The 16,930-nt window shown below is 40.8% G+C and overlaps 1 protein-coding gene across 1 annotated transcript in view; it reads left to right on the top strand.

The window, feature by feature from the left end:
* LOC139309976 (vomeronasal type-2 receptor 26-like) overlaps positions 1 to 16,930 on the top strand; it is a 75,987-nt gene that overhangs the window by 21,876 nt on the left and 37,181 nt on the right. The window contains exon 6 of the mRNA XM_070934159.1: positions 3,134 to 3,330. Coding sequence (XP_070790260.1) covers positions 3,134 to 3,330 — 197 coding nt within the window. The remainder of the gene's footprint in view (positions 1 to 3,133; positions 3,331 to 16,930) is intronic.

The raw sequence follows: 16,930 nt of genomic DNA, 5'->3' as shown, positions 1-16,930 counted from the left end.
GAGAGATCTAACAGGACCATGACAGATGAGCAACCCCTGTCCCGAGCCCTCCAGAGATCATCTACCAACGCGACCAATGCCGTTTCTGTGCTGTACCCGGGCCTGAAGCCCGACTGGAACGGATCCAGATACGACATTTCATCCAGGTGCTGGGGGAACTGATGCACAACCACACTCTCAACAACCTTTGCCACAAAGCGAAGGTTGGAGACCGGACGATAGTTTAGCAACATTGCCGGGTCCAGGGAAGGCTTCTTGAGGAGAGGCCTCACCACCGCCTCTTTCAAGGTGGCGGTAAAGTCACCCTCACCCAACGAAGCATTTATAATCCCCTGGAGCCAGCCTCGTCTCACTTCCCGGGAAGCCAGCACTAACCAGGAAGGACACGGGTCCAATAAACAAGTGGTCGCGTTCAGTCTGACCAGAATCCTGTCCACGTCCTCAGGGGTCACAGGATCAAACTCATCCCAGATAACATTCTCAAGACCTGCCCTAGTCTCTCCCCCTGAGACTACCCAGTCGGAGTCCAAATCTTCCCAAATCTGAGTGATTTTGTCATACAGATACTGAGCAAAATCCTCGGCTCTACCCTCCAAGGGGTCCTCCCGCGCTTCCTGGTGGAGCAGGGAGCAGGTCACCCTAAAGAGGGCAGCCGGGCGGTTATCTGATGACGCAATAAGAGCAGCAAAATAGCTACATTTTGCTGCTTTTATCGCCACTAAGTAATTCCTAATACGGGATCTTACTAGTGTCCGGTCAGATTCAGAAAGACTGGCCCTCCAACTACTCTCTAGGTGTCTTTTCTGGTGCTTCAACTCCCTCAGCTCCTCGGTAAACCAGGGAGCCAATTGAGATCGGCGCCGGGTCAGAGGCTGCAAAGGCACGACCCGATCCAGAGCTCCAGCGGCCGCCCTATCCCAGGCGGCCATTAGGTCTCCTGTCGAGGCATGTGCCAGAGCCTCAGGAAATGGCCCAAGCTCCATCTGGAATCTGTCAGGTTCCATCAGGCGCCTGGGGCGGAACCATCTTACCGGCTCTGCCTCCCTGCGGCGGGGTGCAGCGGTTCGAAGGTCAAGACGAAGGAGAGAGTGATCTGACCATGACAAGGGTTCGGTAACTATATCCCCTATCTCAAGATCCCTCAACCACTGTCCAGAGATAAAAACCAGATCCAGCGTGTTTCCCCCCGTGTGGGTAGGGCCATGAATTAACTGGGTCAGATCCATAGCTGTCATGGAAGCCATGAACTCCCGAGCCACCTCAGATGCCTCACCCATGGACGGCAGGTTGAAATCCCCCATGATCATAAGCCTAGGGGTATCAACTGCCACCGCGGCGATGATGTTGAGTAGCTTGGGCAGGGCTGTTGCCATGTGGCAGGGAGCCAGGTACGTGATCAGCAAACCCATCTGAACCCCATGACCCCATTTCACAAAAAGGGATTCACAGCTGGCCGTCTGAGGAACAGTGGCCTCCCTCGGTCTTAGACCTTCTTTAATAATAACCACTACCCCCCCCACCCCTCCCCTGTGACCTCGGCAGATGGAATGCTTGGAAACCTGGCGGGCACATTTCAACGAGGGGAACCCCCCCCTCCTGGCCCAACCAGGTCTCCATAACACCTGCCAGGTCCGCACCCCCCTCCTGAACAAGATCACAAATGAGGGGGGCTTTGTTTACTACGGACCTGGCATTGCACAGCATCAGCCAGAGGCCTGGGTCCTGATGGTCTATGCAACCTGAGGAGCGAGTAGAGCCTTGGGGGCCGGAGCACACCACCGCTTGTAAACAGCGAGTGCGCACTCCCCTAACACAATATGGCCCCCTGCTCCCGCCATATCTACCCCTCCCACCTACAGTACTGATGTTCAGAAAACTATCCGAACAAGCTCTAACCCCCCCTCGACCCCGGGTCCCCCACCCCCCATGCCGCGCTTCACTGCCAGACCCGACCCTCCCCCTTGTGGGTTATCCCCCATACCCACAGCCCAAATTCCAATCTGACCCACCCCCTCCCTGGGACCCCTTAAAAATTGACTAAAATTTTCAATAGAAAACCCCTCAATCCCCTAGTTTGCACATGCCACCTCTCTGGGTCCAAAAACCCATCCTTGAGGTGGGCCCTCGATAGTGAGGAGGGCCACATCTGTGAGAGGGGGGAATCTCGCAGCGCAAGAAGATCCGCTGTTGTGTACATCTCCAAGATACAGCGATGGAGGCATGGAGCTCAAACAGGGGACTTCACAAAAGATGTAACACAGCCATTTGTTCATTGATGTACTATTGGTATCTCTACTGTCCTCCCACGACAGTAGGAGGGTCCTGATTATCTCATCCAATGGGAACGTCCTCCAGCCTGCCCTCTCACGGCAGGGCCCCCAGGGGGGCCGTAGATCGAACTTCTCCGACAGACGAGACTCATGATGTAATAGAGGACCCCTCAACAGTTGCATCAATTGGCTGACCCATGGTCAGAGGAAGAGTTTATCAGTCTATCAGTCAGTCAGTGAGTCACTTCAGGGGCAAAGATGGAAAATCCTTGGCATAGTCTTATACTCAAGATCACATCCGAATAAGTCCCAATGAAAAAAAGGGGGGGAGAAAGGAGGGGGAAGAAGGGAAAAGGGGAAGAGAGGGGGGGAGAGAGAGGACTCACTCCGGGCAAATAATGAGCCCATTTAGGCGGACACAGTACCCGGGGGGGGGGAAGAAAAAGGGCTGGTATCCATACGAGGGAAATCCCTCTGTCACCCACCAGCCCTATTTTCCTCAGTTCTTCCAGACCCCAGCCTCCATTAAATGTCACAGGAGGCCTCCAGGTCCTCTGCAGCAACCAGGATATTACGAGGGGGGGGGTCTCTCTTCTCCAATCCCAAGACCCGTTTATACTCCTCTCAGTTTCTGAGTGGGTTAGGTGGAAATTCAACGGGCTTCCACCACTCGCTGCCCCAAAGCCATTCTTCCCCCTTCATCTTCTCTGCCAATGCCTCTGGGCTTATCCAGGGGCGAGGGAGGTCTTAAAAAAACACTCGCCTCGAGCTCCACTGACTGAGCCCGCCGCCGCGATGATAAGCCACCATATCTCCGCTCTCTGCGCTGCTCTGCTCTCTTTTCTCACCCTTCTCCACTCCAGCAGCACTTCCATTCTCAGTTCTCCTCTCTCAGTTCTCGCCCGATAAGCCACCATGCCTCAGCTTTCAGCTCCGCTCTCCGCTCCCCTCCAGCAGGGCCTCCGCTCTCGGCTCTCGGCTCTCTCAGCAGCATCGGCAGCATCGGAGCGGCACAATTTCCACTCTCCCTTGCCGCTTCCGACTCCGAGAACGTCCAGGGGTGAGAAGGTCTCAAAACCCTTGCCCCGGACTCATCTGACTGAACCAGGGGTTGCTGATGGTCGAGCTCCCCTGTAGTACCCCCTAAGGCCCCGAAAAGTCCTCCATCTTGCTTGTTTTATCAAATTTTCTTCACTTTGTGTAATACCAATTTTCTGATCTTTTTTCCATCTATTCTGCAGCTGTACATACTGAAACCAGGTTTGAATTGCCCTTTCCTCTCTTAGTACATTCAGAGGCTTTAACTGTAATACATTTCTTTCTGTAATCAGAAGTTCTTTATAAGTAATTACATTCTGTCTTTGTTCTATATTTATATTTTCTATCGCATGTCTGGGTACTACCCACATGGGTATCTTGCCATTCAATTTATATTGGTATTTTTTCCAAACACACAGGAGGGCATTCCTTAATATGTGACTTTTAAAAGTCCTATCCACCTTCTTCTTATAAACTAAGTAGGCATGCCAACCATATAGCAAATCATACCCTTCAATATTCAGTATTCTTTCATCTGTTAAATTAACCCAGTCACTAATTGCTGACAAAACAGCTGCTTCATAGTACAATTTTAGATTGGGCAATTTCAAACCTCCTCTTTCACGTGTATCCTGCATTATTTTTAATTTAACTCTTGGTCTCTTCCCTACCCAAACAAAGTTGTTAATGCCTCTCTGCCATTCCTCCAAATTTGCATCCTTTTTAAGTATTGGTATCATTTGAAAGAGAAATAGAAACTTGGGCAGAACGTTCATTTTAACTATTACTATTCTTCCCAACAAAGACAGTTGTAATTTTTTCCATTTATCCATTTATCACATTTGCCTTGTATCGAAATAAGTTTTCATTCAGTCTCCAAGATCTCCTAGACCCCTCCCCAAACTCTAGTTCCATCCACACCGGATTATGTGTGGATGGAAGCTGGAGCTTCCCATCTGTATTGCAACTGACGCCTTCTAAGTTCATCAATTAAAAATGCATAGTCCTTTCGAGATCTTAACATTTTGGGGGGAATTTCCTTCATTACAAAACCTCCTGTCCTGCCACTTGAAGTTTCTTCTTATAAGAAACTTGTAAAACTCCATTTCTTGTTCTCCTTGTAACAAAGTAGATCACAAGATCTCTTGGTAGTTGTCTCTGTCTGGCAATCCATAAATTAACGCAATAAATTTTGTCTATTTGCCAGTCACACTCTGCTTTAGATTCTCCAGTAAACTGAGCAAGGGCTTCTGCAAAAATCTCTCTGAGATTTTCCTGGTTATTTCCTTTGAAGCCTCTGATCGCGGGGGTTAGCGCTCCCAAAGGAGCTGCCGTCGACGCCTGTGGTACCACCAGAAGTTCCCCCCAGCACTTTTCTCCGAGGAACTTGCCTGTTCCTCTCGGTAGTCCAAGGAGCCCCTCTTCTTCCCCTGTCCCTGCAAGACTGGTTCGGTCCGAAGAACCATCAATAGCGGTTCGGCAGCTGGGGTTTTCGTGGGACTCATCAGAGCCCGCTATTTCCCTGACTCTCTCACCATGATGCCAAACCGGAAGTCGGTGAGCAGTCCTTTTTTATTTCACATTTCATGAGCTGATATTGTGGCCCTGTGGACAAGGCGCCATCAAAACTATAGCTCTAATTTTAACAGAATAACCTTTGAGGTCTCCTAGTCCAACCCCTGCTCAAGCAAGACCCTTTACCATTTTAGACAAATGGCTGTCCAGTCTCTTCTTAAAAGCCTACCGTGTTGGACACCCACAACTTCTGAAAACAGGCTGTTCCACTGATTAATTGTTCTGTCAGGCAATTTCTCTTTAGTTCTAGGTTGCTCCTCTCTTCCTTGATTTGTTTCCTTCCAACTGCTTTCTGGTGTTTTGGAAAATAGGTTCACACACACACACACACACACACACACACACACACCTTCTTCTTTGTGGAAATCCCTCAAATATCACATCCTACAATACATCACCTTCTATAAGGACTCATGCACCCACCTCATAACACTTCTTCTGATAAAATGACCAGGAAACACTGATCTTCTTTATATACAATCATTATTATCAGATCAGTACAATGTAGTTCCTTTGAATGTAGCTGAGTTTCGTTATACTGTTTGCAAAATTAGGTACTGACTGCCCACTGACAACCCACCACTAGTTGTAATATATTATCCTGTCATTCTTTTTAATTTTTTAAATGTTTCTTATCTGTAACACTGGTCTGTGACTGTAACAAATTATTAGTATTGTTTAAACTTTCAATCTTCCAAAGAGACCAAAACAAACACAAAAACAACTATAGTTAAAAATGACCAGTTAGCAAAAAAGAGCCTCTGAAAGCCCCCTATTTCCAGAAAAGTAGATTTGGATTTCTTTTTATCTTTAAATATTCATTGATAACAGAATATTATCATATTCTGATCATATCATATCAGAATATTATAAGGCAGAATATTATCTTTCCCTAAAGGAGAAATAGAGAAATGTGTTCTTGGAGACAGAAAGCAGCCCCTAAGTCTTTCTTAATTGCCCCCAGGAGATATTTTGTGTCCGTTGAGAAAGAGTGGGCCAAATGGATTGAGAATACTACAAATGGATCATTTACATTTAAGCCTATATCAATCAACAGTTGTTTATAATAGTTCTGTGTACATTAAAGACAGACAAGAAAATTCAGCTTCCATGGTTGATAAACTAATGTGCTTTTACCTGATAGATTTCCATCCTATTAATGAATTTCCCAACATTATTGCAATTCCTGATGTTGATTTACGTGTGGATAAATCAGTTGCAAAACTAGGTCAGCATTCAGCAATCAGTATATGCAGTTAATACAAGATCATTGTTAGACTCTAAATATAACGCATAATGCATTGTTTGTTTTAAATATCTTAGTAGTCTCTTTGCAGCTTGCCAATGCCTCTCAGTTGGTTCAGCATTATACCTAGCTAGTTGATTTACACTACAGGATATATCTGGCCCGGGGGTGAAATGCTCCCAGTACGGACCGGATCGGGTGAGTAGATAGCGGAGATTGAGGCTAGTTCGCCGAACCGGGAGCAATGGCTGGATGGCCATGCCCCCGAACCGGTCCACAGCCTGCAGTCCTGCATGCTTGCCTGTCTTCCATGCTGCCTTCCTGGCGTCCCGGTGGCCAGCTTGAGAAGGCAAGCAAGCAGAAACCCACGTGGAAGGCAGGCGAGCATGGCAGGGCTGCGGGGAAGGAGCCCAGGTGGAAGGCAGGCAAGCATGGCAAGGCTGCGAGGAAAGAGTCAAATTTAGTGTCTCTCAATTTGCAAAGAATCGTGATAATTAAAAAGATCAGTAAGCCTAAATATCAATAACAGAGACCGAAGCTGTTTGTGTGTGTTTATGTAAATGTGGGTGTGGGTGTGTGGGTGTATGGGTGTGTTAAGCACGAAGCATTACAAAGTGCTGGGCTACTCACGACACCTTCCTTCCCGGGCACGGCAAAGAACCGGGAAGTCTGGGTGCGTGTGCTCGAGGGAGGAAGCCTCTGCCTGCTGATCAGGCAACGCAGCTGGGATCATCAGAGCCTTTTAAAAGCATTTTTTACAACCTCTTAGCCGAAGTGGTTGTAGAAAAAAATGGTTTTAAAAGTAAAAAAAAAATATTGGCCACGCCCACCCAGTCACATTACCCCCCACCAAGCCACGCCAACAGAACTGGTAGTAACACATTTTAGATTTCACCCCTGATCTGGCCTAGACCAATTACTAATATAAGATAGACTACCAATCAAGGATTGATAAAGTTCCTTGTTGAATACAGGACTTTGAATATTATCATGGTTAAAATCCTGACTCATTGGTGTCTTCGCAGGCTTACATAGTTCCATATTATAGTGTTTTAACAATTGGCTAATTTTACTAGCTTGTGACACTTTATACCCTCTATTAGTTTTCACAATATCGAAATCTAAATAGTGCTTGATTTTACCTATATTTCACCTAGATTTCTAATCCTAAACTTATTCTGTAACATAGAAATAAGTTCTGTTGCTTCCTGTTCTGTTTTTGTAATAATAGCAATATCATCAGTAAACAAGAGTAAAAACAAAATCAAACCATCTTTCTCCTGTTTAAATAAACATTTATCTGCTACACCTTCAATAAAACCCATAGCATTCAATTCTTTAACTATACATCTATTCACTCATACCCTGATTGCTTTAAACCATAGAGACTTCTTTAGTTTCCAGCAATCAGTTCGCTCATCAATTCTTACACCTAATGGTTTTTTCATATAGATATTGTGCTGTAAAGGTGCATGTAAATATGCTGTCTCAATATCTTTTTTAAAAAAAGAGTTTTTATTGAATAAGCAAGATTATAACAATTCAATGTTTTCGGTTTGGCTACGTGCAATTATATTATATACATTATGTAAATAGTATCGATTAAAGTTTATATAATTTAAAATTTAAATATTTGTTACGTTATTACATTGACAGTTATAGTAGATCTTATTACTTTACCTATATATGTTGCATAAATAGTTTGATACTGTTTCTCTTAATTCAAATTAACATTACATTTATTTCCCAGCCACTTATACCACCTTTCCCATACCGTGCAAAATTCCGAATCCTCGTTCTCATTTAATATATAAGTTAGCCTACACATTTCAGTGCATTCTAACATTTTACTAATTATCTGTTCTTCTGTTGGGCCTCCTTTCTCTTTCCATTGTTTCACATACACTAATCTGGTGGCAGTAATGAGGTGTATTATTAAGTATTTCTTCTTCTTCCCATATGCCCTTCTTAGCACTCCCAGGAGATAGATTTCTGGCTCCCAATTGATATTTTCATCTATTAATTATTGGATCCATTTTAAAAATTTTCTCCAAAATTTCGTCGCTTCCGGACACGTCCACCACATATGTTAGAAGGTACCTTGGGGATAGCCACATTTCCAGCACATTGGGTTTTCATTCAGGTATATTTTCGCTATCCTGGCTGGCGCTAAGTGCCACCTATACAGGATTTTGTACTGGTTCTCCTTGTATGTTACTGCTCTAGTCAATTTGAGGTTATTATTCCAGATTTCTTCCCAATCGTCTAAATTTATATTGTGTCCAATATTTTTCCCCCAAGCAATCATCTGATCCTTAACTATTTCTCCTTCCCTGTCATATTCAAGCTTGTATGAGTATAATTTGGCTAATAATTTATTTTCTACTCCCATCCATATACTATCAAATCCATTGGTCCCTATTTCTATGCCACATTCCTCCTTATCTTTCCTGTATCGTGATTTAATTTGCAAGTAAGGCCACCAGTCAATTTGAATCCCTTGTTCCTCCAAGGCCTTATTTGTTTTACGATTGCCACTTTCATCTAAAATCTCTTGGTATGTAAACATTTTTTTCATACCTAACAAATTTGGATATATCATTGCCTCCATTATGGAGGTCCATTTTGGGATTTTTGTGTAGTGTTTGTATCTGATTTCCTTCCAAGTCTGCATTAATACATTTCTAATTTTATGTCTATAGAAGTACGTCTCAGCCCCTTTTCCTTTATCCCACAAGTAGGCATGCCAGCCTTTCTGCAGGTCATACCCTTCCAGTGTCAAGAGTCTTTTGTTTCGTAATTCAGCCCATTCTCTTAACCAGACTAGATTAGCAGCTCTCTGATATATCTCCCATACTGGGAGGCCGAATCCACCTCTATTCCTTTTGTCCTGCAGTGTTTGAAGTGCAATCCTTGGCTTTTTCCCTCCCCAGATAAATTTCCTTATGGTCGTATTCAAAACTGAGCCTGGATAGCTCTGCAGACAAAGGCACTGTAATTTAACACCAGCAGTCTGCAATTAAAGTAAGTTCGAATCTTGCCAGGCTCAAGGTTGACTCACCCTTCCATTCTTTCTAAGGTAGGTAAATTGAGGACCCAGTTTGTGGGGGCAGTAAGCTGACTTTGTATAAAATATACAAAAGTATGAAGGCTATTGCTTAACGCACTGTAAGCTGCCCTGAGTCTGTGGAGAAGGGCAGCATGTTGCAATATTTTCAGGATCAGACTCAATAAGATTAGTGAGAGTTAGAGGTTTGAATATATTTTCTTTTATTTACAGCAGGCATTCTATATTCACTGAATATTCTCAGATAGAAGCAAGGAAAAAGATGCAGACAGCTCCTTATATATACAATGGGAGGAGCTAGATGTGGCAGTGGTGAATTATGAATACATTAAGGAGTGAAGAATAAATTAACCCCTGATACCCCGTTCATATACTATTTACACATTGGAGAATAAGGCATTTACATCTGACAAATCCCCCTCTAAATGCCGATTCGTTATGCAACACCAATTACATTCAGATTCAGGACAATACAAGACATACAATTTAGAAGTTAAATATTTGTGCTGCTTAGAAGGTAAAGGCTTTGTCAATATGTCAGCTAATTGTTCTGAAGTATCACAATGCACTGCTTTAATAAATCCATCCTGAGATAATTGTCTCACATGTTTAAATTTTATATCTATGTGTCTGGACCTTTGTCCAATGGCGTCAGATCTAGATATTTCAATGGCTGCTTTGTTGTCTTCATGCATAACAAAAGGCAAAGCAGGTTTTTTCCAAACATCTGAAATTAAATCATTAAACCATACAAGGTTATTTGCAGCTTTGGATAAACAAACATATTCTGCTTCTGTCGTTGAAGTGGCCACTAGTTCTTGTTTACCAGTGTACCAGTAAACTGGACAGTCATTTAAGAGGAATATATAGCCAGATGTGCTTTTTCTACATGAGGTGTCTCCAGCCCAGTCCGCATCTGCGTAACATGTAAGCTTTGGTTCTTTATTATCGTTAGGTTCTAACATTAAACAAAAGTCTAGTGTACTTTTCAGATATCTTAAAATTCTTTTAACAGCTTCCCAGTGATACATTGTTGGCTTGCTGACATGTCTGGATAATAAATTGAGTGGTAAAGCGATATCTGGTCTTGTCCAATTAGATATATAAAGAAGTGAACCTATGATTGATCTATAAAATGTGTTATCTTTGAATTCGGGAGAAGATTCATCAGTATTTCTTAGAAAGTCAGTTTGCATAGGAGTATCACAAGGTTTGGCATTATTTAGATTGCATTTATTTAAAAGTTCTATGATCTTATCTCTCTGAGTAAGTTTGAATCCTCTTTTAGTCTTATTAATTTGAACACCAAGATATTTGTTTACTTTGCCTAGAGATTTTAATGAGAAATGTTCATTTAGCTTAGTTACAAAGGTTTCTCTTCTCTCTTTATGTTTTCCTATGTATAAAATGTCATCCACATAAATCAATACAAATTCTATGTAATCATCACCCTTTTTTACAAAGAAACAGTTATCAGCAGTGGTAGCATTGAAGTCCATGGTTTTAAGTACTTTTACTAAACAATCATACCATTGTTTACCAGATTGTTTTAACCCGTATAAACTCTTGTTTAACAACCAAATCTCATTTTTGTTTGTGTATTGACTGTGAGGTGCTCTTACATATATTTCCTTATCTAGTTTTGCGTGTAGATACGCAGTCTGTATGTCATATTGGAATACATCAAGATTGAGTGCTGATGCTACCACTAGAGCTGTTTTGACACTCTCTGTTCTTACTGTGGGGGAATACGTGTCAGTATAGTCCTCCGGATATTTCTGTGCATAACCTTGTGCAACTAGTCTAGCTTTGTATAGGGTATTGCCTCCCTCTAAGTTCTTAATTTTATATATCCACCTGGTACCAATAATTGTTTTATCTTTAGGAGCAACTGCAGGTGTAAATACATTTAGTCCTTGTAAACTTTCCATCTCTTTTTTCATCGCTAATTCCCATTTTTCTTTTTCTTTACTAGGGAGTTTTAACACTTCCTCATATGTATTAGGTGTTGTTGGCTCACCATCCATATGCATTATATAATCCTTGTATTTATTTGGTATTTGATTTCTGGTGTTTCTAATAGTTTTTTTAGGTTTACTATCGTTATCATGCAAATATCTTGCTTCCTTTTTTGTTAGTGTATCTGTTTTTATTTTGTGTTGGCTATTTGTCCATGTTTTGGTTTTGTTTTTATATTTGTTGATATCTTGCTTTTCTATAGTCTCTTTCTCATGAGATTTTGTATCTTTGTTGTTATTTGGAAATATTTCATTAAGATGTATTTTAGACCAGTTGGCCTGTTCATGGAACACAGCTGTTCTGGAGACTATAAATTTGTTATTATTATCAATGAATCTGTATCCTTTAGTGCCTGTCTCGTAACCCATAAATCTGAGTCTTCTGGACACGTTTTCTCCCTTTCTTCTTAATTGCTTAGGTATGTGTACGTCTGCAGTGACTCCAAATATGTGCATGTGTGCTAATTTTGGTTTCCTATTATACATCACTTCATATGGTGTCTTATTTACAATGCTGGACCAGGTTCTATTCTGTGTGTAATTTGAATAATGTAAGGCTTCTGACCAGAATTGTTTGCTTAAGCCAGCATCTTCCAATGTGCATCTAATCATGGTTTGTAATGTTGAGTTCTTCCTCTCCGCAATCCCGTTCTGGAACGCAGAAAATGGGCTAGATGTGTAATGTAACATTCCTTTGTCTTTTAACCATTGGGAGAATTCTTTAGACATGAATTCACATCCCCTATCTGTCATAATTTGTTTTATTTTGATATTGTGTTGTGTTTCTATGCGTTTGTAAAATTCTTTAAATTTTTGAAAGGTTTCATCTTTGTGTTTTAATGTATAAACAAATCCATAGCGGCTATAATCGTCTACTATTGTCAAGAAGTAACATTTTCTATAAGTGATTGATGGAGTTAATGGACCAACTAAGTCCATGTGTACTAAATCAAAAATTTTGTTGGTTGATCTAGTAGATTTTCTTGGTCTGGGACTAGTTTTTAGTTTTGTAGATTTACATACTGAGCATTCCAAATAGTTTTCACAATTTTTTATTTTAACACCTTCTGCGTGTTCAGTCATTTTTTGTACTACAGGAAAACTGGCATGTCCTAACTTCCTATGTAAGATGTGAGCACACTCATCATGAATTGGCTTACCTATTTTTGGTTTTTTTTCATTGTGTGTATCTACGTGATCATGAGATATTTTACATTCATCATTGTCACTGTTGCTAATATTTTCATTATCTACTTCAATACAATCTTCCATATTTGAATCAATGTTATGCAACCATTTTTCCTTTGTTATCAGATAAGGTAGGCCTCCTTTAATCATCACAGTGCCTATATTTATTTTATTCTTCTCCAAAGTCGCTTTTCCTTTAGAAAAAACAATGTTAATGTCAGAATCTCTACTTAGTTTTATGGCACTTAGTATGTTATGAGGTATTTCAGGTATTAACAATACCCCCTCTATTTTTCCTAGACCAGGCAGGGTTACATTCCCTCTACCTAATACTTGAACCTTTTCTTGGTTAGCTACCTTTATTACAAATTTATCTTCTATAAATGAAGACAATATATTTTTCTTATTAGTGGTGTGATTAGTTGCTCCAGAATCAATAAGCCAATTATTGTTCTCATTTTGCTGTATGTTAGTGTTGTCTTGTTTATTTAATCCATTTAGTGAACCAGATTTTCTATCCTTTGAATTATCTCTGCCCCCTCTATTCTCTTTGTAATTTGGTGGGCTTCTATATCTATGTCTATCTATGGAAGACTGTCTATAATTGTATTTGTTTCTATATTCTGACCTATGTCTTTCTTTTGAAATTTTGGGGCAATCTCTCCTATTGTGTTCCCTGGATCCACAGTTATGACATTTAAATGTTTCATTATATTTTTCTTGGAAAGCTACTTTCCTATATGGTTTGTGTTCTATGTGATTGTTAGAACGATTCCTTCTTGAATTGTCTTCTGCTATTAATTTATTGGATAGACTTTCTATGGATAAGTATCCTAGATTGATTGTGTCTAAATGTGTTATATAATTGTCCCATGATGGATCAAGTGAGTTGATAATAACACTTTTCATTGTTTGGTCTGAAATCACCTCCCCCCTCAAATGCAGCTCAGCTCTTATTTTGTTTAAAGATATTAAGTGCTCACTTATGGAAACCCCTGGTTTTATCCTAGATGAAAAGAAATCTTTAGACATCCTTGTGGTGGTAGCTACACTGTCACTGTGAAACAAATTAAACATGCATTGAATAATTTCTGAAACAGTCAGATTTGGCTTAATGCTGTGATACATTGCAGGAGACACACTAGATATTAATAAGAAAAATGCTCTATGGTGTAAACAATCTATTTTTAGAGTCCAAGGTCTTTTTGGGGGACTAGTGATAAAAAATAGTAAGTTTTCCTTCATAAAGACAACCTGGAGCTGTTGATACCATTCTTGCAAATTAATGCCATCTACCCTTAGCTTTGGGAAGTCACTGGGTAAATTTCCGACATTATTAGGTCCATTACTTACAACCTGAGGCAGTCCGTGGTCTCGTAAATGCAGAAAGTTACAAAACGGCATGGGGATGCTCGCAACGAGCCTGCACGGTCTCCTCGCCAGTTCATGTCTTCCCGGGCCGTCTGCGTAGTCTTGCGCATGCGCGTTGTCCATTTCTTCCTTGAAGTCGTCATGAAAGGTTCTCCTCACCGCGGCTCGCTCGTTCCGCTCCTCCTCAGATGAATCGGTCTCTGGTTCGACTTTGGGAGTCCTGACGACGGCGGCTGTTCTTCCTTTTCTTCTGAGGGCGTTGGTGCTTGCTTCGGTCTGTGGCGTGGGGCGGTATCGGCAGGGCTCTCTGGGTTCGGGCGTCGGCGCTCTCGTAGTCAGGATGGGAGCGGGCAGGTCTTGAGGCATTGGCTTGCTCGCTCGCTTCTTCGTTAGCTTTTTAGTAATTTTTAGTTTTGGCCCAAATGCAGCAAAAAGCGTTTTCATTGCTGATTTTATTTGGTAGTTTTTTGAATCACCTTCACTTTCTGATTCTGATTCTTCTGAGGAGTTTGAATCTTCTTTTTCATTTTCGTTGTCTGATAACGTTTTTCGTGCCAGAAATTTTGAATTGAGCTTTTTGATTGGCTCTGCTTCGCTCACCTTGGAGGCCTGTTGAAACCAAGATGGCTGCCATTCAAAATTTCGCGCTGGATCACCGTTTTTCTTCTTCACAATATTTTTTTCTGCAGTCATATCACTCACTGTTTTTGGGTCTTTAGACTTTTCATTAGTGATGTTTTTCTCTCTCGCTGCTCCGCTGTTCTTCAGCATATCTTGGAGGTTCGCGATGAGGCTTTCATCGTTCTTCTGGCTCTTTAATAGTTTTAATATTTCTGACCTGAGTTCGTTATTCTCTATTTCGATTTCCTCCTGGTCATCATTTTCATCTATAATTTCTTCGTCTTCAGTGGTGTATTCTTCGGATTCTCTCGAAATTGCGTTTGTGGATTCGTTGAATATTTCTTGTTCTGTTTCCATTTCTTTGCTGTATGCCCTGGTGTTGGGCCTATCTTTCTTAGACATTTTTAAGTTTTTATTGAGTCAATTAACCATCCTCTGCTACCAGCTTGTTGCAATATTTTCAGGATCAGACTCAATAAGATTAGTGAGAGTTAGAGGTTTGAATATATTTTCTTTTATTTACAGCAGGCATTCTATATTCACTGAATATTCTCAGATAGAAGCAAGGAAAAAGATGCAGACAGCTCCTTATATATACAATGGGAGGAGCTAGATGTGGCAGTGGTGAATTATGAATACATTAAGGAGTGAAGAATAAATTAACCCCTGATACCCCGTTCATATACTATTTACACATTGGAGAATAAGGCATTTACATCTGACACGGCATATAAATCAAATTAAAAAAAAATCTAAAAAAAAATATTATCTAAATTAACTGGTGTAGTTTGAAATAAGTATACCAGTTTAGGTAGGATGCTCATCTTAATGGTAGCTATCCTACCTAATATTGATATTTGCAGCTTCCCCCACCATTCCAAATCTTGCTTAATTTTGCCTAATAGTGGTACATAATTATCTTCCTTTAAAGACGTGCATCTAGCCCTTATCCAAACTCCTAAGTATTTTATCTTTTTGACTACTTGCAGACCTAGAGTTTCTTCTAATATTTTCTGTTGCCCACCTGACATATTTTTGGTTAACATTTTGGTTTTTGTTTTGTTCAGTTTAAATCTGGATAGCTTCCCATACTGGTCCAATTCTTCCAATACGTTTTTCCCGGTCTCTAGTGGTTCTTCCATGATTAATGCAACATCATCGGCAAATGCTTGAGTTTTAAAAGTTTCACTCCTAATTTTTAATCCTCTTATCTCATTATTACGTCTTATATTCGTCTTAACAGAACCTCCAGAGCCAATATAAATAAAAGCGGTGACAGCGGGCAGCCTTGTCTCACACCTTTACTAATCTGAAAAGTTTTTGTCATGTCACCATTTAATATAATATTTGCACTTTGTTTATCATATATTGTTGTAATCGCTTTCTCAAAGTTTTCTCCAAATTTCAACTCTCTAATTTGCTGAATCATGAATCCCCAGTTTAAATTGTCAAACGCCTTCTGGGCGTCAAGGAAGACTAATGCCATTTGTTCCTCAGAGTGTGTTTCATAGTATTCTAAAATATCTAACACTACCCTCAAATTATTCCTAATCTGCCTTCCCGGGAGAAATCCATTTTGGTCAGAGTGGATCCAATTGTTCAATATCGTCTTCATCCTACCTGCAATTATACTCATAAATATTTTATAATCTATGTTGAGTAGGGAAATCGGCCTATAATTCTTTATTTGATTTGATTTGGTACCTTCTTTTAACACCAATGTAATGTATGCCTCCCTCCACGAGTCTGGAATTTTGGATCCGCTCAGTGCCTCATTACATATTACCAACAGTTTTGAGGTGAGTATTTCTTCTAGGTCTTGATTTTTGTACAGCTCTCCTAGGAGACCATCCGGGCCTGGAGATTTGTTATTCTTTAATTTTGAAATTACCCTCTTTAGTTCCTCAATTGTGATCTCTCTGTTGAGCATCTCACTTTCTTCCTCTTTTATCTGAGGGAGCTTCTCCTTTGCCAAGTATTGTTTGATATTCTCCATTGGGATTTCCTCCTCCTTATACAGGACCTCATAATATTTCTGGGCAAATTCGAGTTTTTCCTCCTCTTTATTCAAAAGCGTTCCATCCAGATCCTCCAATTGATAAATAATCCCCTTTTCTTTGTCTTTTTTTAATTTATACGACAGCCACTTCCCCGGTTTATTTGCGTTCTCAAAATAATATTGTTTAGATTGTTTAATTTTACAAGCCAATTCTTCCTGTTCTAATAAATTTAATTTGTGTCTCATTGCCATCCAATTTTCTTTTGTTGCCTCATCACCCGGGTCCCTCTGTAGTCTCTTTTCTGCATCGCCTAGTTGCTCCACCAAGTCTTTCTGTGCCTTCCTTTTCTCTTTATTTTTGTATATGTTGTGCGATATTACTAGCCCTCTTAAGTATGCCTTCATTGTATCCCAAACAACCACTCGAGGGATCTCTTGATTTTCATTTTCCAAAAAAAATAGTTTTAGCTCTCCCTCGAGTTTTTTGGTATACTCCTTGTCTCTCAAGATTTGGGTATTTAGCCTCCATCTCTTCCG

This window comes from Pituophis catenifer, unplaced genomic scaffold (genome assembly GCF_029215685.1).
Source record: "Pituophis catenifer annectens isolate HBS135680 unplaced genomic scaffold, rPitCat1.0.hap2 SCAF_2, whole genome shotgun sequence".
NCBI classification, from domain to species: Eukaryota; Metazoa; Chordata; class Lepidosauria; order Squamata; family Colubridae; genus Pituophis; species Pituophis catenifer.
This window is presented reverse-complemented; position numbering and strand designations above follow the sequence as displayed.